Genomic DNA, 23338 nt, shown 5'->3' with positions numbered 1-23338 from the left:
GACATGGGCTAATTGAGTGACTGTCAGTGACTGACATAACAAAAGAAAACCTGCTGATACACAACCAAATTTTGAAACTGCACAATGTGTATTCTACTACTCTTAACTCTCAACACAAAGTTGAGACTCCAACTCATTTACTTTTGGTTCAGGGGTCCCCTAGCGGCCGCGGGACCCTAAAAGGTTGCTTATGTCACTTATGCCTAAGGCCGGCCCTATGAATAGTGCTTCCTCAACATTTCCCCAATTTATCTGCAGCGGCGTCTTACTTGATGTATTACTTTTACATGCTGACTAGACTGCACCATCGCGAACATGTTTATTTTGTCCATTCATCCCAGACGCGGACACGAAGGTTGAAATATCAAAACAAACTCTGAAACAACTATATTCATTTATATTAATTTGGGGACAGGTCAAAACACATGAAACATTCATGACCATTTAGCTCGCTTGCTATTGCAAGCTAATTTGTCCTGGGATATTAACATTGGGTTGTTATTTTACCTGAAATGCACAAGGTCCTTTTTTTCTGGATCTTTGTAGAACGTTGACCCATTTTGAGTCATAAAATCATGTGTTCTCTAGTCCGACAATTATTCCATCGATAAAAGGGGAAACCTAGTTCGTTTCCAGTGATCTCTCCTTCTTCGGTCTTGTTCTTCTTCTTCTGTGGACTTTATATGGCGGTTGGCAACCAACTTTAAGGTGCATTACCTCCACCAACTGGACTGGAGTGTGGACCTCAGTTAATCTTTTAATCACCCACGTGGGTATATGCTCCTTAAAATCAATGAGGAGATGGGAGAGGCGGGACTTGCAGCGCGTCAAGCATAAAAAATAGGACCAAGTTCTATTTTAGCGCCTGCCTACGCAGATGCTCGTTGGCACCCGCGAGCAGTTTGGATTAAATGATTGAATAACATGCATGTGTACATTTATTTTGCAATGCGAGCGGTGTGTTCAGCATGTTAGTTCCTACTGGAGTCTCGCATACCCCGAGCAGTTTTGACAATTTTGGAAAATGTGAATAACTTTGATAAAAATCTATCTTCTATCCAAGTTTACCCTAGAGCCAAGTAAGCTTTATACTCGCACCACAGTTTACACAGGTAATGCAGAAGACAACAACATCTGCATCAGTGGAGGCTGCTGCGGGGAGCACGGCTCGTAATAATGGCTGGAACGGAGCAAATGGAATGGCATCAGACACATGGAAACCGTGCGTTTGACGTATTTGATAGCATTCCACTCATTCCGCTCCAGCCATTACCACGAGCCCCTCCTCCCCAATTAAGGTGCCACCAACCTCCTGTGATCTGCATTATATCCACCTACAGAGTAGGATAATGTGTATGTCTATTTTTAGAACATTTACCCAGACAAAGTCTGCTTCTGGAGGAGAACATGACTCATTTCGGAAAGTCATTTACCAGGTGGTTGTCATCAGGCCTCAGTTACAGGGCTGTGTTCTTGTCACACGCCATCTTCTCTCATTTACTGCTAGCAGAGGAAATACCGTTCAATTGAGAATTGTTCCTGTGTGTGTTCTGTTGATTTGTGTGCAAACAAGTGCAGAGTGCCTTCTTATTGATTCGTCCGTATACTTGAGCGAGTTAACACCGGTGACATACAGTTAACTGTCAAAATAAAGGAAATGCTTGAGTTAATGAAGTCTTGAAAGTAGGTGCTTCCACGCAGGTGTGGTTGCTGAGTTAATTACACTCGTGGGAATGGGCCAATATGGATAGGGCTAAATGTAAATGTTTCTTACAGAAGAAATATGAAATGCATAACCATGCTAGTTATTGAAAGGGAACATTTTGGAGATTATGGGAACATAAGAATTTGTTCTTAAATAAGAATTTGTTCTTAACTGACTTGCCTAGTTAAATAAAGGTTAAAAAGAAATACAAAATACAAATAAAAAATTATTAGACACAACAGTTTATTTATTTATTTTACTAGGCATGTCAGTTAAGAGCAAATGCTTATTTACAATGACGGCCTAGGAACAGTGGGTTAACTGCCTTGTTCAGGGGCAGAACGACAGACTTCTACCTCGTCAGCTCGGGGATTCGATCTAGCAACCTTTCAGTTACTGGCCCAACACTCTAACCACTAGGCTACCTGATGCTTCGTGGCAAGCTCACCTTAAATAAGACTGAATCTTGGTTTGCAGGGAACGCAGTCACAAGTGCATTCAGGTGCGTGTGCTGCAGAACATTTCTTTCTCTCTCAATAGACAAACATAGTCTCATTCTGTTCAGAACAACCCAGGGTATGATGTCATGTCATATTGTAACTAAATGTACATCAAACATAGTGATCATAAACGTTGACACTGTTTATGACATGAGATTTATGATATGGAAATGTGAAGTGCACATTTGGACTCACGGGTGTTTGGCTTGCTTGTATGACATCAACGCTGTAGTTATTATAATCCTCAACGTCTTTCAAAATACATAGTCCCCTTAATTTACAGACAAAAGTTGCCCAGTTAGCGGGAGGGGGGCAACTTCTTGTCGCGCGAGTTGCTCCAGTTCAGAACAGACTGTCAGCCGTATCAAGTGTTTGGGTGTCCAACCTAAGAGCCATACATTATATATACAACGTTTGGTAATCGATATGAGGTTTTTAATTCTAAGGCTCACCAAATGTTTAAAAATGGAGATATTTGAACCCTCCCCTTCCTGATTGTCCGTCTGCCCCCCCCCCCCCCCCCCCCCCACAGGGCAGTGAGTTGTTTATGACAGACGAGGAGCGTCTGGCGGTGGAGGCTCGCAGGGAGCTGGACAGACGAGAGTTGATGCACCAGAAAAGGGTTGCCCTGGAGACTAACAAGATGGTCAAGGAGCAGCAGGAGAAAGAGAGGCAGTGAGTGGATATCAGTGGACTGATTGATTGGTTGATTCGTTTTGAGATTTAAAACCCAATTTAAACCACATAATTGGATGTATGGCATTTAAAATCATCAAGGGCAACTCAAAGAAGTGGTCAAACATATTTCCAATGTGGCTGGGGCTTTATCAGAATAGATAAGGCCCTTTGGAGGGAAAACTATTGTACTGAACTATTGTACGGAAAGGCAGCCCAAAGAATGATGGGAAGGTTGGACAGAAAAAGCAACAAAACCAGCAATTGATGACTATAAATGATTATTTTATTCAGAGAGCTGAAGCTTTGGCAATTGGGAATTCATAAACTGATCATTATGTATTTTTGCTAAAAGTTATTGTTGTCTGTGCATATGCTTTATGAAGAGAAGCCTCTCTTGACACACCCAGAGAGAGAGGGAGAGCACAGACAATAAGTGAGGACTGAAACATACTGTATGTTGGTTTTCACTTGTTAACCCACGTTCAGTTTGCCAAAATAGTCAGGTGCTGACAGCCATAGAGCACAGAGACTTTATCTCTTGGCTCTGTACACTAGAAAATAACAGGCTTTTCACTAGCAGTGATAGCAATCAGAGACAAGCAAAACAAAATATTCGTTTTTTTTCTGATTGACACATGAGATATACACTAAGTATGCCAGTGTATATCCTAATATTCAGAACAGCCTCAATTCGTACGGGAATGGACACTACAAGGTGTCGAAAGCTTTCCACGGGGATGCTGGTCGATGTTGACTCCGATACTTCCCACAGTTGTGTCAAGTTGGCTGGATGTCGTTTGGGTGGTGGACCATTCTTGATACACAAGGGAAACTGTTGAGCGTGAAAAACCCAGCAGCGTTGCATACCCCGTTCAAAGGCATTTCAATATTTTGTCTTGCCCTGTTACCATCTGAATGGCGCACACACAAAATCCATGTCTCAATTGTCTCGAGGCTTAAACATCCTTCTTTAACCTGTCTCCTCCCCTTCATCTACACCTATTGAAGTGGATTTAACAAGTGACATCAGTAAGGGATCATAGCTATTCACCTGGATTCGCCTGGTTAGTGTGTCATGGAAAGAGGAGTGTGTTCTTAATGTTTTGTACACTCAGTGTACCAACTTGTCATCAACATGGCTTTCACAGTGAATCTATTATACTGACGCTATCTCCAGAAGAATAGGCTGTACTATATACAGTATCTCAGTCCTATACAATTTCAGAATATGTTGTTATTTCCCATAAAATTGGATTTTAGTCATCCATACCGTACATGTCAATATATATAAATGTTTCTTTGTGTTGCGAACAGGAGAAAGATGGAGATTTCTCAGAAGACTGCTGAGGAAGAGGAACGCTATCGGAAGGAGATGAAGAAGTGGGTTTTCACCCCGCTTTGCATATTTATTGCAAAGCGTATGTATCTTGTATGTTACGTACATAATGTTACGCATATGACTAATTATTTCCGTAGTGAAACAGGCAGATCAGTCAGGGACTGGGAGTATTGCATGAAGGGAAGCCAGGATCTATCAAAACTGCACAGACCGTGTAGTTGAGATCAGAGAGCTTCAGTTCTCTTGTGTGTTCACAACTATATCAGAGAATGTTTAGTTTGGGTGGCCCAGTGACCTCCTGACCTGTGTGTGTCTATGTGTGCGTGCTTGTGTGGATGCATGCGTGCCTGTGTGTGCGTAGGATCGAGGCTGCGGAGAGGAAGCACCACAGGGAGTGGGAGGAGGACTGGGCGCCTAGAGAGCAACCCAAAACCAAGAGTCCCTCTCCGGCCCCGCCCGAAATCAACACCACACCCCCCAAGTCCAAGAACTCTGGTAAGGACAGTGGGTCAGGTGGTACCTCTGATAGTGTCTAATGAATCTGTAGAGCAGGGGTACTCAACTCTTACCCCACAAGGTCCGGAGCCTGCTGGTTTTCTTTTCTACCTGATAATTAATTGCACACACCTGGTGTCACAGGTCTAAATAAAATCATATTTTACATGCGCCGAATACAACAAGTGTAGACCTTACAGTGTAATGCTTATTTACGAGCCCCTAACCAACAATGCAGTTGAAAAGAATACGAAGAAGAATAAGAAATAAAAGTAACAAGTAATTAAAGAGCAGCAGTAAAATAACAATAGCGAGACTATATACAGGGGGGTATATAACCGGGGGCACTGGTTAGTTGAGGTAATATGTACATGTAGGTAGAGTTATTAAAGTGACTATGCATAGATGATAACAACAGAGAGTAGCAGCGGTGTAAAAGAGGTGGGGGGGGGGCAATGCAAATAGTCTGGGAGGCCATTTGATTAGATGTTCTGGAGTCTTATGGCTTGGGGGTAGAAGCTGTTTAGAAGCCTCTTGGACTTAGACTTGGCGCTTACTGACTACATGAGTGCCCCTGACTAGAGGGGAACAATGAAAAAATGCAGTTGAAATGTCTTCGAGGTCCAGAGTTGCGTTTGAGTGCTATAGATGAATGAATAGATCCAAGGAAGACCGTGTAGATCAGCAGAAACTGTAAGGGCCTAGATTTACAGTTGTGTTTCATCTCTTTGCATGCTGTCTGTCTCCTCTCTTCCTCCACTGTGTGCCGTGCTTCTCTGACTCCCTTCACTGCCAGACATTGGAGCAAGCTCTTTTCAGGCTGACGACGACGATGAAGAGCAGCAGGAGGTGGAGGAAGAGGGGAGTGAAGTGAGTGACGGGTCTCACAGTGTACCCACAGATCGCAGCGTCAGAGACGCACTACAACACCACTCGCAACACCATTTCCTTTGACAATCAAAACCCATTGACAGGCTCCCACACCTTAGTAGGGCTAGCCTGGATGCTAGGCTGTTTCTGCTTTAGCTAGCTTTTCATATATTTCCAAAACTGCCTAGCATTCATCTTAACAAGGTGCCATCTTTCTGAATACAACCCCTTGAGCTGTCTTTCTCCATTCATTTCTGTTGCGTGCAGTGGATTTAGTTGACGAACTGTAGCATGCTTTTTCTCTATAGTTGCTGAAGTTCTGCTCTGAGTCCTCCTTAGCCTGAGTGTCAGTCTGTTTCTGCTCTCTTCATGGAATTGTGATGCAATACATGCATGACAGTTTGGCTTGACAATGACAGTGGAGTAGGCAAAAGCCCAAACAAATCTGGGACCAGGCTAATTCCTGCCTCGGCATCCGAGTGACTCTGTTTGGCGTTGTTTTTTTCTCTATAGCTTTTGGATGGTTTTATCGCTACGAAGGGAAGCTGCCCACACTCCGCAAGGTACTCTGTACGGTCGCAGTTTGGTGTGCTGTGAGATGTGTTCTGTCAAAGCTAACCGACATATTTCACTTCGAGCAAAAAAACTTCACTTGTTTACTGGTTCTGTCACCACAATGCTGTGGCAGTTCTATAATATATTATTGTAGAACCTTACTGTGTAGTTTCTAGTCTTGGTCCTTGGACGGTTTGTACGGTTTGGGGTGGAATGGGTTCTGGTTTCTCCCTGGTTTCTATAACGATAAACATGAATGATGTCTCAGAAAGGAGAGAAGAAGAGGAAGAAGAAGAAGGTGTCCAATACGGACACCCTGCAGGAACAAAGGAAAAACAAGAAGGAGATGGAGTTTGAGCTCAAGCTGGCTGCAGAGAAAGAGGAGATGTATGAACGAGAGAAGCAGCTGAAGATCAGTAGACTGGTGCAGGAGGTAGGAGTAATGATCAGTAGACTGGTGCAGGAGGTAGGAGTAATGATCAGTAAACTGGCGCAGGAGGTAGGAGGAATGATCAGTAGACTGGTGCAGGAGGTAGGAGTAATGATCAGTAGACTGGCGCAGGAGGTAGGAGTAATGATCAGTAGACTGGTGCAGAGGTAGGAGTAATGAACAGTAGACTGACGCAGGAGGTAGGAGTAATGATCAGTAAACTGGCGCAGGAGGTAGGAGTAATGATCAGTAGACTGGCGCAGAAGGTGGGAGGAATGATCAGTAGACTGGTGCAGGAGGTAGGAGTAATGGTCAGTAGACTGGCGCAGGAGGTAGGAGTAATGATCAGTAGACTGGTGCAGGAGGTAGGAGTAATGATCAGTAGACTGGCGTAGGAGGTAGGAGTAATGAACAGTAGACTGGCGCAGGAGGTAGGGGTAATGATCAGTAGACTGGCGCAGGAGGTAGGAGTAATGATCAGTAGACTGGTGCAGGTGGTAGGAGTAATAAAGTAGACTGGCGCAGGAGGTAGGAGTAATGATCAGTAGACTGGCGCAGGAGGTAGGAGTAATGATCAGTAGACTGGTGCAGGAGGTAGGAGTAATGAACAGTAGACTGGCGCAGGAGGTAGGGGTAATGATCAGTAGACTGGCACAGGAGGTAGGAGTAATGATCAGTAGACTGGCGTAGGAGGTAGGAGTAATGATCAGTAGACTGGTGCAGGTGGTAGGAGTAATAAAGTAGACTGGCGCAGGAGGTAGGAGTAATGATCAGTAGACTGGCGCAGGAGGTAGGAGTAATGATCAGTAGACTGGTGCAGGAGGTAGGAGTAATGATCAGTAGACTGGCGCAGGAGGTAGGAGTAATGATCAGTAGACTGGCGCAGGAGGTAGGAGTAATGATCAGTAGACTGGCGCAGGAGGTAGGAGTAATGATCAGTAGACTGGCGCAGGAGGTAGGAGTAATGATCAGTAGACTGGCGCAGGAGGTAGGAGTAATGATCAATAGACTGGCGCAGGAGGTAGGAGTTCTGTGGAACGTGATTCTGTATGAGTGAGGAAATAACATAAAATGAGAAAAGAGTGACTTTCATCTTCTGAGTTGACTTCCCATCAGCACCTTTTCAATAGGGTGTGTCTTCTTTATTCATTTATACTTTGGTGTATGACTAAGCCCTAACCCAGCCTTGAGTTATACAGTATGTTGTTCTATACGGGAGTCAGGGACCCAGTCTTGAGTGTTGCGTTGCGCTGTGCCGTGCCCCAGGTGTCAGAGACAGAGCGGGAGGATCTGGAGGAGTCAGAGAAGGTGCAGCACTGGGTGGAACGTCTCTGTCAGACACGCCTGGAACAGATTTCCTGTGTGGAGAACGAGTCCCCAGAGGTACATCTAGAACCCCTTCTCTATCTGCGTATCAGCTAGGAACACCGGTGGTCCTATCACATCTGATATTTTTATGTGTAGTAACTTTTCTTCAATCATTACATGTTTTTTCCCTTCCGTTGCTAATTAATAGATTTGTCGTAGGCCACAAAGATCTGTGACTGTGTGTACCATGATAGCTCTGTGGTTGTGCGTGTCTGAGAGGCTGGGCTTGTCCTTCAGATGTCCCCTCCTCGGTCTCCTGCCTCTGGTCCCATGGTGAGGCGTTTCCCCGGGGGTCTCCAGCTGGCCACCACTGACCTTGATGATTTGAACTTGGATGAGGTGGACCAGAGCCTGAGGGGGCCCCTGAAGAGACTGGCCCCCACCCAGCCTTCTTCCTCCCAGCCCCCGCCCCCCCTACCTCTCCCTCCACCCTCTCCCAGACTCAACCCCACCATCCCCAACTTCTCTCCTGCCTCACCACGACCATCGCCCCAACGCCTCCCCCCTTCTCCCCCCTCCACCCGCAAGCCCCCTCCCTCTGCTTCTACCGCGGCCTCCAGAGGACGCCAGCCCCCTCCTCCTCCTCCTCCTCCACCACCCCCACCTCCACCTCCACCCCCACCTCCCCCTCCACCTCCTTTTTCTAAGTACCCTCCTACCTCCATCTCCTCTCACTACCCTCCTACCCCAATCTCTAACTTTCCTCCCTCCTCCTCACACTATCCCCCTACCTTCCAGTCCTACAGGCCCCCGTCCTCTCCCCGTCCCTCCCCTCAGCTTCCCCCTCCTCCTGCCCCACCTTCTCCGCCCCCACCCTCCCAGCATCCTGAGGAGCAGCTGGGGGGAGGGTCCCATGGAGGGTACCACCACCACCCCACCAGTCCCCCAGAGACAAGGAGCGAGTGGGAAGGGGGCGGGTACATGCCGAGGGGCGGTTACTACTCGTCCAACGCCAGTGAAATGTCCTACCCCTCCAGCCCTAAGGTAGCCTCCCTGGTGTGACTATGGCTTGGTCTGAAAACAACCCCTAGCCCGTCTCCCTTGCCCTTCCCCCGAAAACGTTTAAGCAGAGCTGATAGGAGCGGACAGGTGTGAGCAACTACTTTTGATGGCTCCCACTAAACCATCCAATTGGTTTAGGGAAGAGATGCTGTTACGTTCCTGCTAACATCTTGTTCCTTCAGATCTCAGAACATCAAGGGGGCAGGGGAATGTTTAAGGACGGTACTCTGCATGATCTGTGCTGGGAAGATGCGTGGTTATTTAATTCATGAAAGGGAGAGGAAACGCATCACTGAGTCGCAATGACTGAATGTTGTGAAGAACAATGTCAATTTCCTCTCCGATTAAATTCAATCATGGATGCAGTTGTTGGTTTTTATTCGGTCTGTTTGCGGTGGCTCTGATTTTGTATTGTGTTATCGTATTTGACAGCAGTGGGTGTAGAATTGCATGGCGTGACGTGGTGGGTAAGATTGTCTATAGGCGAGAGAGGTTGCGAGTCATGACTGAAAAGCTCCTCTTCAAGTGCATGATATCTCCTTTCCTACATGTGTGTTCCATTTGAAACCACCACTGTGTGTGTGTGTTTGACATTACTATTCCAGTAGCGTTCTGTAATGATGATTCAGGGATAAGTACATGATACTACTGTGTTTTCCTGGTTCAGGTGATGAGAAACACTTCCCATATCAGTGGCATCTCCAATTTGAGCAATTCCCTGGTAAGTCTGCTCCCTCCCGTCATTCGATCTTTGAGAGTGTAAATAGTGGTCAGTGAAGCCTGCCTAGATCGCTCCTGTAGTGGAGGAAGTTCTTCTGTGATGTCAGCAAATTTTTAGACAAGCTGGAGAGCTGTTGACTTTAAAGCCATGCCACGTTCTTCATAGTTCTGGAACATTCCCAGGGCTCTGATCTTATGGGGTTACACATATATAATATATACTACAGTTCAAAAGTTTGGAGTCACTTAGACATGTCCTTGTTTTTGAAAGAAAAGCACCAAAAAATTTCAATTAAAATAACATCAAATTGATGAGAAATACTGTGTCGACATTGTTGATGTTGTAAATGACTATTGTAGCTGGAAACTGCAGATTTTTTATGGAATATCTACATAGGCGTACAGAGGCCATTTTGAGCCTGTAATCGAACCCACAAATGCTGATGTACCAGATACTCAACTAGTCTAAAGAAGGCCAGTTTTATTGCTTCTTTAATCAGGACAACAGTTTTCAGCTATACTAACATAATTGCAAAAGGGTTTTCTAAAGATCAATTAGCCTTTTAAAATGATATACTTGGATTAGCTAACACAATGTGCCATTGGAACACAGGAGTGCTGGTTGCTGATAATGGGCCTCTGTACGCCTATGTAGATATTCCATAAAAAATCTGCAGTTTCCAGCTACAATAGTCATTTACAACATTAACAATGTCTACACTGTATTTCTGATCAATTTGATGTTATTTTAATGGACAAAAACAAGGACATTTCTAGTGACCCCAAACTTTTGAACGGTAGTGTATATAGGATTAAATCACAGGGTTAAAGCTCTGATGTCACTGGTTTTATAATGAGCGGTTTGCTCTGGGATTTAGCAGTAGAATCCCAATGTGTTCTTTTCAATAATGCCCATGGTGCTCTGCTCACTGAAGCCCGCTGTAACCCCATTGTTTGCTGTCCTTTCTGCCGCTGCTCGGATGTTCCTAATAGCAAATCGCTCCTAGCCCGCCCAACCAGAGGCGTCAGATGGCCCCTGTCATGTCTAAACCAGTCATGCTGTCCCAGAATCAGTCCCATCGACCTACCCTACACGCTGAGGGCCTGGTAAGAAACACAGACTCAGCACTGTCCGCCTACTCCTCCTCTCTCCCTCTCCCTAAACACCCTCAACCCCTCTGCGCATGCTTGCTGTGTTCTCCTGTCACTCCCCTTAGCCGGGGTGCTACGTTTGTTCACGCTGTTTCTCTGCTGCACCAGACAAGGCTGGTTAGTGTACCGATGCTAACTTCCTTATCAGGAGGAGACCCTGTCATTACTCTGCTCCCAACTGGTCATTTACCATGTGTCATCACTATCCAGAAAAACCAAGGGAGGATCAGGCCTGGCTTTTATATATCATCCAATTCTGTTGTCAAAGATGAATCCACAAACTGAGAGAGCGTGATAGTTTTTGCAGTTTAGCTGCAGAACGTCTTAGTAGCTGAGTGAAATGATACAGCATCAGAACATGACTCACATTCCAATAGTGAGAGGAGTGAGAGTGTATTGTTTCTTTGCCTGTCTGAAATTCGGAATACATTGATGTTCCCGATAGGTTGTCTGAGTCTTTGCGATGCTATTCATCTGAAGGGGACAGATCCACGGGGGGGAAAAGCCCTTAAGTTCACAGACAGAAGTTACAAAGGCGGCACCTAATTATTTTGGATTGTTTCAAAAATATCTCTCTATATACATCTTTGTATGTTTATTGGATAGAGAGAGAGCTATAGGTGAATGGTAGGAGAGAGATTGCTGAAAGAGCGGTGGGATGGATTCGAAGCAGCAGCGGCTTAGATCACCAGACAACCCCAAGCTGTTATCCAGAATGACTTATGAGTCAGAGTCACAGAAACGGTGGAGAAACTCTGCTGCAGGTTGATGCTGAGACCCTCTCAAGCCCTACTGTCCGTCTGTAAGACTGACGCTCTATCTGCTGCAATTTAGACCACACAGGATGCCTATCTCAGCCCGTCTCAGCCCTATCTCAGGCCACCACCCGTGGATATAGCCTACAGTTACAGTTTAGGTGCAGTCAGTTTCAGGCTCTGACGTTTGGTGACTGCTGTGTTAGCACTCAAGGATGTTGCATAAAGTTGACTTCCGTTTTTCAATTGTTTTATTCTTTTCACTGCATCAAACGTTTCGGCTTTGCGGCCTTCTTCAGTCTGTAGGTAATATTTTTCATTCAAAACAGCATTTATAGGACACAGCAATTTAAACTCTGTCCTTATCAAGAACACTGTCCATATCATATTTTGCATATAATTTATGAGTTAGGCTCACATATTTATGAACGACCTAGCCTGATGCCCTTTGTGGTAAGCTATCTCGTACATGTATATAATGTATCCAAATGAGCGGACGGTTCACGTCTCATACCCCCAATTGCTCTTTGTGCCTGCTCCTGTACACTATAATTCTGAATTTCTTTGTGATTGTATGTGGGTAGACCAGAGAACCTGATTGGCAGATGAGTGGCAACATTGATTAGAAGCACCTGTTGCTCACCAGTTGCTCACCTGTGTTCCCTGTAAATGCTGTTTTGAATGAAAAAGATTACTACCTACACACTGAAGAAGGCTACAAAGCTGAAATGTCTGTGTACGCTATTGCTGATGCAAATAAAATAATAAACCAAATCGAAAAATGATATCAGCCTTATGCCACATCTTTTTGAGTGCAGACCCATCACATCTTTTTGCTTATATGAGTTTACAGGTTTTACACACCAACCAAAGTTCTGGGAGAGCACGATGGTCCCCTTTTGATTGGCTGCTGTGTTAGCCCTAGAAGATCCAAAGCAGTTAGCTACAGTCTAGTTAGGATGCAAATGAGATAATGTGGTACCAACATGGAGGATTATTTCTCTACCACTTGTAAGGTGAAGTTGATCCCAGGTGAAGGTTTTGCTGATGTTGACAGAGAGACAGACTTAAAAAAAATTTTTTTTTTTAAATTAACCTTTATTTAACTAGGAAAGTCAGTTAAGAACAAATTCTTATTTACAATGATGGCCTACTCCGGCCAAACCCGGACAACGCTGGGCCAATTGTGCGCCACCCTCCCAATCACAGCCAGAAATGGTACAGTCTGGATTTGAATCAGGTACTATAGTGATGCCTCTTGCACTGAGATGCAGTGCCTTAGACCACTGCGCCACTCGGGAGCCTAGACAGAGGGAGCACAGACAGAGGGAGACAGAGAGAGACTCTGAAAGAAAGAGGAAGCGACTCATAAAGAGAGAAACAGAGAGAGACTTTTTGTATTTCTTTAATAAGCCATCCTCACTATATTGAAACACCACAGTACCCCCAGTGAGTCCCCCGGCCATACCATCAAACCACTTCTCAACCACATTTCACAGTACAATACACATTCCATATCATATTACAAATGTATATTTAACCCGCCCTCTCCAGCAGTACAGTCCTCCTAAGTCCCCGCATATCTTGAAATACCCCCAGATAGTTGACCATCTAGTATTTATAATCAATCTGTCATGACTTTATTTTCATTAAGCTGATGACTGTTATTTATTTAATCCACTAACTATGTTTAATTGTTACCCGACTAAATTGATCATGTGACAACTAACTAATTAGGAGTTTGGGGCACCACGGAAGAGATTGTTTAAAGAGTTACCATCTCCCGAATTAAACTCTATAAGATATATATATTACATCGATAAACAGTCATCTTATTAATCATTACCTCTTATCATTATGAACAGTCATAACCTCATGCATCTACAAAAACACCAGCTGTACTCATGATTCAGTACTACACAAATTAGTTGAATAATTTATTTACAAGCTAACTAAATAATAACAGGATAAGATACACACTTAATACATGAGACAAAGGTCCCTAGTGGACTTCTACAATATGGGGGCTTTTTACACAACGACACGGAGCGGGAGAGAGAGAAAGAGAAATAGACACTACAGAACTATTCTCACATTAATCATATAGTTTGCACAGAAACCACTGCCCGTTTGGAATAAGAAATCATGAATGTATTTACGTGTGAGTGCCTTTGTTCGGTCGGAACCAGCCCTCCTTAGGAAGGTTGCTGTATGGCTCTGATTGTCTGAAAGGGGTCTCCACTTTCCCGTCTTCTACTATTGTTCACTCTGGAAGGTAGCTAGCCAGCCGTGTCACGGTTCCCATTGGTGATGAGCGTAGTAGGATAGTCTCACTTAGAGAGTCACTGACTTCTCAGTGATTGTCTGGGAGGTGAGCTTCTCGCCTACACCTTGTGTTGATTATTCAGCATTTGGACCATGATGGACATGAGCTGCAGCTCGCTCGAGTTTATTTCTTCACCTCGTGTTGATTTTCAAAGTTACAACCTTTTCAAACATGTAGCTACCGCCTCACATTTCCTGGTCTGATGTTAATCTCTGTTGGCAAACCTTTTATGTCCTCTGGCCGAAGGGGACAGTTCCGTCCATCTGACACTCTCTCTGACCTTATCGGGGCGTGGCTACCTACTTATGCACAGTTTATAGGAGATAGATTCTCTTATACCTCTTAAAATCACATTCATATCTTAACAACAATACTTTCTTAATATGTCATATTATATGCACAACGTATTGGATGGAAACTTGACAGATAAAGGGGATATACTTTCTAAGTTACAGTATTACGTCCATACAGTTTTTAATTACATTTTATTTGTCACATACACATAGTTAGCAGATGTTAATGCGAGTGTAGCGAAATGCTTGTGCTTCTAGTTCCGACAGTGCAGTAATATCTAACAAGTAATCTAACAATTCCCCAACAACTACCTAATACACACAAATCTAAAGGGTTGAATGAGAATATGTACATGTAAGTAAATGGATGAGCGATTGCCGAGCGGCATAAGCAAGGTGCAATAGATGGTATAAAATACAGTATATACATGTGATATGAGGATGGAAGATATGTAAACATTATTAAAGTGGCATTATTTAGAGTGAATTGTATAAAGTGACTAATGATCCATTTATTAAAGTGGTCAGTGATTGGGTCTCAATGTAGGCAGCAGCCTCTCTGAGTTAGTGATTGCTCTTTAGCAGTCTGATGGCCTTGAGATAGAAACTGTTTTTCAGTCTCTCGGTCCCAGCTTTGATGCACCTGTACTGACCTCGCCTTTTGGATGATAGTGGTGTGAACAGGCAGTGGCTCGGGTGGTTGATGTCCTTGATGATCTTTTTGGCCTTCCTGTGACATTGGGTGCTGTAGGTGTCATGTAGGGCAGGTAGGTTGCCCCCGGTGATGCGTTGTGCAGACTGCACCACCCTCTGGAGAGCCTTGCGGTTGAGGGCGGTGCAGTTGCCGTACCAGGCTGTGATAGAGCCCGACAGGATGCTCTCGATTGTGCATCTGTAAAAGTTTGTCAGGGTTCTTGTTGACAAGCCAAATTTCTAATGACATCACAAAATGAAAACCAATATGGCATTCGTTTTCTATAGCTCCCCACTGATCATTCCCCATATTCTTATGTTAGAATTATTGTTCCAGTATTCACTTTTGATGTGCTAGAGTTTCGGCGGGAAAACTTCTGTGAAACAAAGAACATTCCTTGGGTTAAATACTGGAGTGGGAGAGAAAGTCTCCTTCTCCTGTAATTTATGACAGGGTGTGAACTGTCAACCCCCCAGCAGCCCCCCCCCCCCCCCCCCCCCCCCCCCCATGGGAGAGAGAGGGCCTTGTTATTGTCATCCATTGCCAAGCTGATCTGACCCATTCAGATCCTCACAGGACAGGCATGACACACCCTAAGGCATGGAGGGAGAGAAGGAGCATGGGGGGGGGGGTGAAGCGAGGTGTCGTAGTGTCAATCTAATGACTACTGTCTGGTTCCTGTGTTACAGCCCCCGGAGATGCTGAAACGGATGGTGACGTATAACAACTCGTTTAGGTCCAACAACAAGAGACAAGTAATCCATACCCATCACCACCTTCTCCCCTGACTGTGCTCTCCTCTGCTCTGAGTGGTTCTTAGTAGTTTAGTGGTTGTTTTCCCCTCTTTGTAATCTAAATCAATCCACCTTTCTTCCTCAGAGTGACGTGTGGAGTGACTGCCTCCTTTATTTCCCTGGTTCCCAATCTGTCCTTTCTGTTGGACACAGTAGTTCCTTGTACACATTCGATAGTTCAACTAAATTGACTGTGGAGGTTATGTACATGCATTGGGCCTTCTTTTGTCTCAAGGTAGATATGCAGATGGTGTGGATGCTGAGTAGTGTAGATATGTGGTTGTACGTCTTCCTTTTAGTGTTCAGGTTGCCCTGAACTGAACTGACAGTGCGTTGTCCCGCTGTCAATGGCATATTAGTGTTTCATACAAACTGAGACCACAAGCAACTTCCTGTGCAATGGGAAGAAGGACCTCCATGTTTTTACTCGACCCTACATATCATGCTTATTGTTATTAAAAACCTTGAGTTAACATTCCTTGCCTTAAAATAAACTCTGTGGGAATCTCAATCGGCACCCTGCTATTCCACATATTCTGCACTATAACTGGTGGAAAGTAGTGCACTATATAGGGGATAGGATGCTATTTGAGATACAAACTCGTACCGCAGATAGCCTTTTGTTCTGTTGATGCTTTTCTAAACACCTACATGATGCTATTAAAAAGGCATCAATGTCATTACAATAAATTGGCTTCTCATTCAGCCAGATTTAATTAACGTTCATTCTGACTCCCTCAGACTGATGTCTCCAGCCATGACGGACGCTTTTCAATTAAATTGGCATTTGTTTCAAACTGGAGACGTCTGCTTTTTTGAAATGGAAAGTGCAGTGTGATTGCCTTGCTAACTGAGCTGTTGCTGCAGTGATGGAGACATGATACATGTGTCCTCTTTCTCCTGAATGGAGATTGAGGAGCTGTAGCCCTCAGATTTTGAAGGCCACAAATGACGGTGTTTGTGTGCGTGTATATCAATAAGGCCTGTCCTAGAGGAGAAGGAAGAGCCTTTAGATGTCACACTAGCAGACAGAGATGCACTGAACATTTTTATTTATCCTTTATTTAACTAGGCAAGTCATTTAAGAACAAATTCATATTTACAACGACAGCCTAGGAACAGTGGGTTAACTGCCTTGTTCAAGGGTGGAGCAACAGATTTTTACCTTGTCAGCTCGGGGATTCGATCTAGCAACCTTTCAGTTATTGGCACAACGCTCTAACCACTAGTCTACCTGCCACCCCATGCCTGTTCTGTTTTTCATTCAGAATTGTTATCTCCTTTTACAACGTTTTGAAGTGAAAATAAGAAATGCTGTCGCTATCTCGCTTTACAAAACAAGGTTCTTGAACAGTGGAGCAAACAGAAAAACTGATTTTTGGAAACTCTTGGTAGGACAATGGAAGTTTACTTTAAAATAATCTATATTTTATAGTTGCAACCAATGTGTTGAAACACTGAAATGTGTTGGTGTTAACAATAACATCTAGATTTTTTAAGCAACATTTTTATTTAGTGAATTGCTAAATAAACTGAGTGTACAAACATTAGGAACAAGTGCTCTTTCCATGACACACTGACCAGGTGAATCCAGGTGAATAGGTATGATCCCTTACTGATGTCACTTGTTAAATCCACTTCAATAAGTGTAGATGAAGGGGAGTAGACAGGTTAAATAATTATTTTTAGCCTTGAGACAATTGGTATGGTCCCTCCCATCGTGGCTGCTTCCAGTCTTTTCTCCTCAGGGACTGGATCCCCCCCAGTCTCCTGGTTGGATTGAGTGAATCACCTTCTCCTGTAATTCACCCGTTGGACACAAAATCTTGGACATACGGGTTTGGTTAACAAACAGTCCTCTCATGTGTTCTGCTAGTATATCTTCAACTTCTATGTCTACCTATTCTGGTTCCTAACTCTGGCCTTCTATTTGTTCTACCTGATTAGCTAAACTGTCATCCATTACTTAAAGAAATAGATCCTAGTAAACCAACTCTAGTGATAATATCTTGACCTAATATTTTAGCTACTATAATCGTGTCCGCCAAGTAAGTTGGGAACGCTTCTACCCATTTGCTATATTTATCTATTATAAAAAATATAAAAATATTTTAATTAGTTCGTTATCCTATAGGCCACAAAGTGTCCTAACCTATCCCCCCTGTTGATACATGGCTCTGCCCATGTACTGTATCAATTTGCCGCATATCTAAACAATGACAGGTAAGATTAGTAAATTATCCTTATGTCGGACATTATCTTGTAGGATCGCCCCTTTCATTTTCCACATGTCCAATTCTCCCTGGGCCGTTCGTTCATGGCTATCCTGTAACAATTATCTGTCAAGTATCTTATCTTCTTTGGTTTTAAATGCCTATGTGCTTGTCTGTGTAAATAGTAACCTTTCTCTCCTTTCTTATTTCGCAGGCACTAGTCAATGCTACTATTTTCGGCCTGTTGTGCAGAATAATTTCTAGGCAATGGTTCAGTGTCTAACACTTTAGTCCCTGAAACCAACTAGGCTTTCATTCCCCTTTTATTTTCACTCAGTAACTGTTATCTACCCATTCTGTGTCACTCCTATCTTCTCTCCTCATGCTACTCCCTCCCCAACCATCAAGGTCTCAGCAGTGCGGGGAGGGCTTCTCCGTCTGCCCTTCCTACTATCTGTCTGGCGCTCTTTCTCATAACAGTCAGTATCAAATATGGGTTGTTTCCAAATATTTACTAAATTTCTCACTGTCCATGAGTCTGAACTCATGGATTTTAGAAAAATCACCTGTCTATGGTGGCAATCTCTAAGGTTATTACATATTTTGATTAAGGCTATCTCGATGCTCTCAATAATCCTGAATCATCCTAGATGTCATATATCCCTGTCCTGTTGGCTTCGATTAGGTTCTAAATACTTAACATAAGTCTACCATAAATCCAAGGCTATGCCATTTATTTCTTCTCCTTGGTTCAAATTACAAATATGTCAAAGAACTATAAACTCTATCATAAAAATCAATTACCTTAAAATCAGTATCACAAATGACCTTAAATTCATTATCCAAATGGCCCTCCCATGAGGCTGATCAGACCACAAAGGAAAGCCATGATAGAGGTCAAAAGTCATACCACCCTTTTACAGTCGTGTTTCATACTATATTATACAAATTAAAGAAAAACCATCAAACATTTTCTACATGTTGTATCCCAGATTCCCAGAACATTCCCTCTATCAAAAGAATTCACGTGTTTAATTAAAACTCAGAAAATAAACTTCTAATATTCCATATGTGTGTGTACCCCTTTAAGATATCGTCTCATCACCTGAACCAGGACTCCAAGATATCGTCTCTAGGAAACATGGAAATCTCCTCAAACCCAAAGGATAAAAACAAACGAACAAACGAAACATTTCCAGGCCTTTTCAATTTGGTAGGAACATGAATAAAGATTACCGACCTTCGTCTCATAGACTGGGAAAAGCAATGTTGGTTGGATCCCGTCACCGTCTCTGCCGACCTAATATATATATATACCGGCCTGTTATGGAACTCCAATGTCAGGGGACAGGTCTTTAATTTACGGGTCAATGACCCGCCCGTGCACAGTATTTCGGTGTGGTACCTTCGGACGGCAGGGACAGGTATTGGGATCCGGCTCGAAGGACCAAATTGTCATGAGAATGATGTTCTCGATGTTCATAAACTGAACTTCAATTAACTACTCAGTCTGTAACCCAGGATTTGTAAGATACTGGTTGAATGAAACAGACAGAGGCCCCAGCTATGATAGTCAAAATGTTTATTCACGGGCGCGCTGGTTAGTTGTACAAAAGCATTCATTTTATACTAGCTCCTTACGCACATACATATGCACGCAAACAGTAGGTATCCTATGCACATACTGTCCTGCTACCCAGCCGACAAAGATTAGGGGAGTCCGTGAGAATCACTCCCCGTCCTCCCTCAAGATAGGGAGACCCTGGGAAGTACTCTCAGTGGCCCCCGCAGCCAAGGTCGGCACCGAATCTTGCTCAGACAGTCTGTTTTTAAGATACTATAATAGACATTGTTACAGTTATATTGTTTTACCCTAATTCTGACTAAAACTACACACATCATTTATTATAATTTTATGATTCTAATGTATTTCATTGATGATTCTAATCAATTACATACAATTATATAGTTTCAGGGTGGAATATTCTAATCATTCATTTAAACATACAAATTCCATCCACAGACATGGATTGTGTGTGTGCCATTCAGAGGGTGAATGGGCAAGACAAAATATTTCAGTGTCTTTGAATGGAGTATGGTAGTAGGCAGGGTTGGGTAGGTTACTTTCCAAATGTAATCCGTTACAGTTACTAGTTACCTGTCCAAAATTGTAATCAGTAACGTAACTTTTGGATTACCCAAACACATTAACGTAATCTGATTACATTCAGTTACTTTTAGATTACTTTCCCCTTAAGAGGCATTAGAAGAAGACAATGTATGTTACCAATTGAACAACATCTATTGCAGAATAAATCAATGTTAAAGTTTACATACCTGGTCATATATGGATGTTAAATTGTACTGTATGGGTTGGTTATATGTAGGCTTCTTCTAACCCATCGCTTTCTACTACATATAATAATACGATTAAATTATATCTTTACATTAAAAACCAGTCATTCCAATAAATGTTATACCCCTTGATCTTCAAGAATAGGATTTGGAAATATGGAAGTATAGATTAGCCAAATAGTTTTACCTGAGCACTAAGGACTTATTAGCCAGCCCCACTCGGTTGTTTATGATTTTGTTGTCATGGAGGACTGATTGGGCTCATTGATTTGAGTTGAATAATAAAGGCTGCGCTCATGGAATGGTATGCTTTGATCACTACTGAAAAGTGCTATTTACATGTGAAAAATGAATGGCATATGCTGCCTTTGCTATACTGTAGGACTATTGTTTACCTTTTTGTTGGTGACACTTTGATATCTTGATAATATGCAGCTGTTTAAAGGGCAAATCCACAGATGCATTGGAGCAGTGGCTTCTTCCTTGCTGAGCGGCCTTTCAGATTATGTCGATATACGACTCGTTTTACTGTGGATATAGATACTTTTGTACGTGTTTCCTCCAGTGTCTTCACAAGGTCCTTTGCTGTTGTTCTGGGATTGATTTGCACTTTTCGCACCAAAGTACATTCATCTCTAGGAGACAGAATGTGTCTCCTTCCTGAGCGGTATGACGGCTGCGTGGTCCCATGGTGTTTATACTTGTGTACTATTGTTTGTACAGATGAACGTGGTACCTTCAGGCATTTGGAAATTGCTCCCAAGGATGAACCAGACTTGTCAAGGTCTACAAAAAAAATAAAAAATCTGAGGTCTTGGCTGATTTCTTTTGATTTTCCCATGATGTCAAGCAAAGAGGCACTGAGTTTGAAGGCCTATTCCTGCTCTTTTCCAGCGATCCATCAAACCCATTTGGTGTGTCATCATAGTGGTCTCTGACTTGTGGTCAGACTCGCTCAGGTGGAACAAATTTAAACTTCCGTCTTTTTTCAATGTTGATTTGAATGTCATTGAGAAAACAGAGGAGTGTCAAAGATTTTTCAAAAGTATCTGTAATCTGATTACAATATTTTAACGGATTACAGTTACCGTTTTTTGGTAACCCATACATGTAACGGATTACGTTACTCCCCAACCATGTATGCGCACCAGTTTGAGTGTGTCAAGAACTGTAACGCTGCTGGATTTTTCACGCTCAACAGTTTCCTGTGTGTATCAAGAATGGTCCACCACCCAAACGACATCCAGCCAACTTGACACAACTGTGGGAAACATCGGAGTCAACATGGGCCAGCATCCCTGTGGAACACTTTCGACACCTTGTAGAGTCCATGCCACGACGAATTGAGGCTTTTCTGGGGGAAGGGGGGGGGGTGTTCAACTTAATATTAGGAAGATGTTCCTAATGTTTTGTATACTCCGTGTGTATAGTTAGCCCTCTCTCTGTCATCACTTTATTTTTCAAAGCTGGAAAGACATGGAAAATGAGTCCACAGCCTTGGTTTTTGTTGTATTATAACATTCATCAATTTGAAATAACATTTAAAGACAGAAGTGGTTGTCAAAGGAAATCTAGCCCTTGTACACTCACCACACTCGTTCTCTGTTAGAGCCTAATTACATAAGTCATTTAGAAAAGTAATAAGCTACATTGCCCTGGTTCGGGTTGAATCTATGAAGTTTTACAGTGCCGTAGACTAACAAAGGAAAGGATAGCCATTTCTGCTTGTACCACAGATTGTGTAAGATGTCATATTACTGAGCAAGAAATCAGTTAAGAGACCAGGGTGATATAGGGCTTGTATTATAGGCCTATTGTTCAACCATGCTTCCTAATGGTGCTGAACCTCAATGCAGCATTGCCATGTTGAACTGTCTAATATGTTGTTTGTCTTTCAGGGCTTTCAGAAATACGTGGAAGACTTTGATCCCCACTCCATGGTACTGTATGTCTGTCTATAGCTGCAAAACATTTAGACGTACAGGATCATGTCATGTGTACAGGCGTGTGACATGTGCCAATGAAGATCTGTTAACCGTGACCAAAAAATCAGTTTGTAAATGTCAGTCTCCATTGTGAGCCATCCCATAGTTGACCTTCTAGGTTCTGTGTGGCAATTGAGTCACTGTAACAGCCATTCTGTGTTTTAGCCTTCCTGGAAACCTCAGTGGGACACCTCTAATGTTCTCGTCTTTCTTGGAAATAGTCAATGCACCTCAGGGAAATGGTTTTCTATAGCTAAAGCCATACATTGCCTTCGGAAAGTATTCAGACCCCTTGACTTTTTCTACATTTTGTTACGTTACAGCCTTATTAAATTGACGAAATAGTTATTTTTCTCCCCTCAATCCACACACAATATCCTATAATGATGAAGCAAATACAGGTTTAGAAATCTTTGCAAATGTCTTACAAAAACCCCTGAAATAACACATTTACATAAGTATTCAGGCCATTTACACAGTACTTTGTTGAAGCACCTTTGGCAGCGATTACAGCATTGAGACTTATTGGGTATGACACTACAAGCTTGGCACACCTGTATTTTGGGAGTTTCTCCCATTCTTCTCTGCAGATCAAGCTCTATCAGGTTGGATGGGGAGCGTCGCTGCACAGCTATTTTCAGGTCTCTCCAGAAATGTTCAACCGGGTTCAAGTTCAGACTCTGGCTGGGCCACTCAAGGACATTCAGAGACTTGTCCTGAAGCCACTCCTGCGTTGTCTTGGCTGTGTGCTTAGGGTTGTTGTCCTGTTGGAAGATAAACCTTCGCCCCAGTCTGAGGTCCTGAGCACTCTGGAGCAGGTTTTCATCAAGGATCTCTCTGTACGTTGCTCTGTTAATTTTTTTCCTCAATCCTGACTAGTCTCCCAGTCCCTCACCCTAAACAACTTCCCCACAGCATGATGATGCCACCATCATGCTTCACCGTAGAGATGGTGCCAGGTTTCCTCCAGACGTGACGCCTGGCATTCAGGCAAAATAGTTCAATTTTGGTTTCATCAGACCAGAGAACAGCAAACTCAAATTGGGCTGTCATGTGCCTTTTACTGAGGAGTGTTCCAAACTTCTTCCATTTAAGAATGATGGAGGCTA

At 43.2% G+C, this 23338-nt stretch overlaps 2 protein-coding genes across 3 annotated transcripts in view; both read left to right on the top strand.

The window, feature by feature from the left end:
* The window catches only part of LOC139530270 (harmonin-like), a 43703-nt gene that overhangs the window by 11035 nt on the left and 9330 nt on the right, over positions 1-23338 (top strand). The window contains exons 11-16 of one of the 2 annotated variants that reach the window (XM_071326518.1): positions 2738-2880; positions 4198-4263; positions 4584-4717; positions 5514-5587; positions 18980-19102; positions 22143-22184. In XM_071326518.1, the coding sequence (XP_071182619.1) occupies positions 2738-2880; positions 4198-4263; positions 4584-4717; positions 5514-5587; positions 18980-19102; positions 22143-22184 (582 nt within the window). The remainder of the gene's footprint in view (positions 1-2737; positions 2881-4197; positions 4264-4583; positions 4718-5513; positions 5588-18979; positions 19103-22142; positions 22185-23338) is intronic. The other variant, XM_071326519.1, reaches the window with a different exon arrangement.
* Positions 6188-8942, top strand: LOC139584091 (harmonin-like). Its single transcript, XM_071415601.1, has 3 exons — positions 6188-6575; positions 7839-7955; positions 8178-8942. Exons 1-3 carry the CDS (start codon positions 6399-6401, stop codon positions 8940-8942), a joined length of 1059 nt encoding a protein of 352 aa, XP_071271702.1. The 5' UTR covers positions 6188-6398.

This window comes from Salvelinus alpinus, chromosome 9, assembly GCF_045679555.1.
Source record: "Salvelinus alpinus chromosome 9, SLU_Salpinus.1, whole genome shotgun sequence".
Classification (NCBI taxonomy): domain Eukaryota; kingdom Metazoa; phylum Chordata; class Actinopteri; order Salmoniformes; family Salmonidae; genus Salvelinus; species Salvelinus alpinus.
Note: the sequence above shows the minus strand (reverse complement) of the source record. Positions and strands in the feature narration are given on the sequence as shown.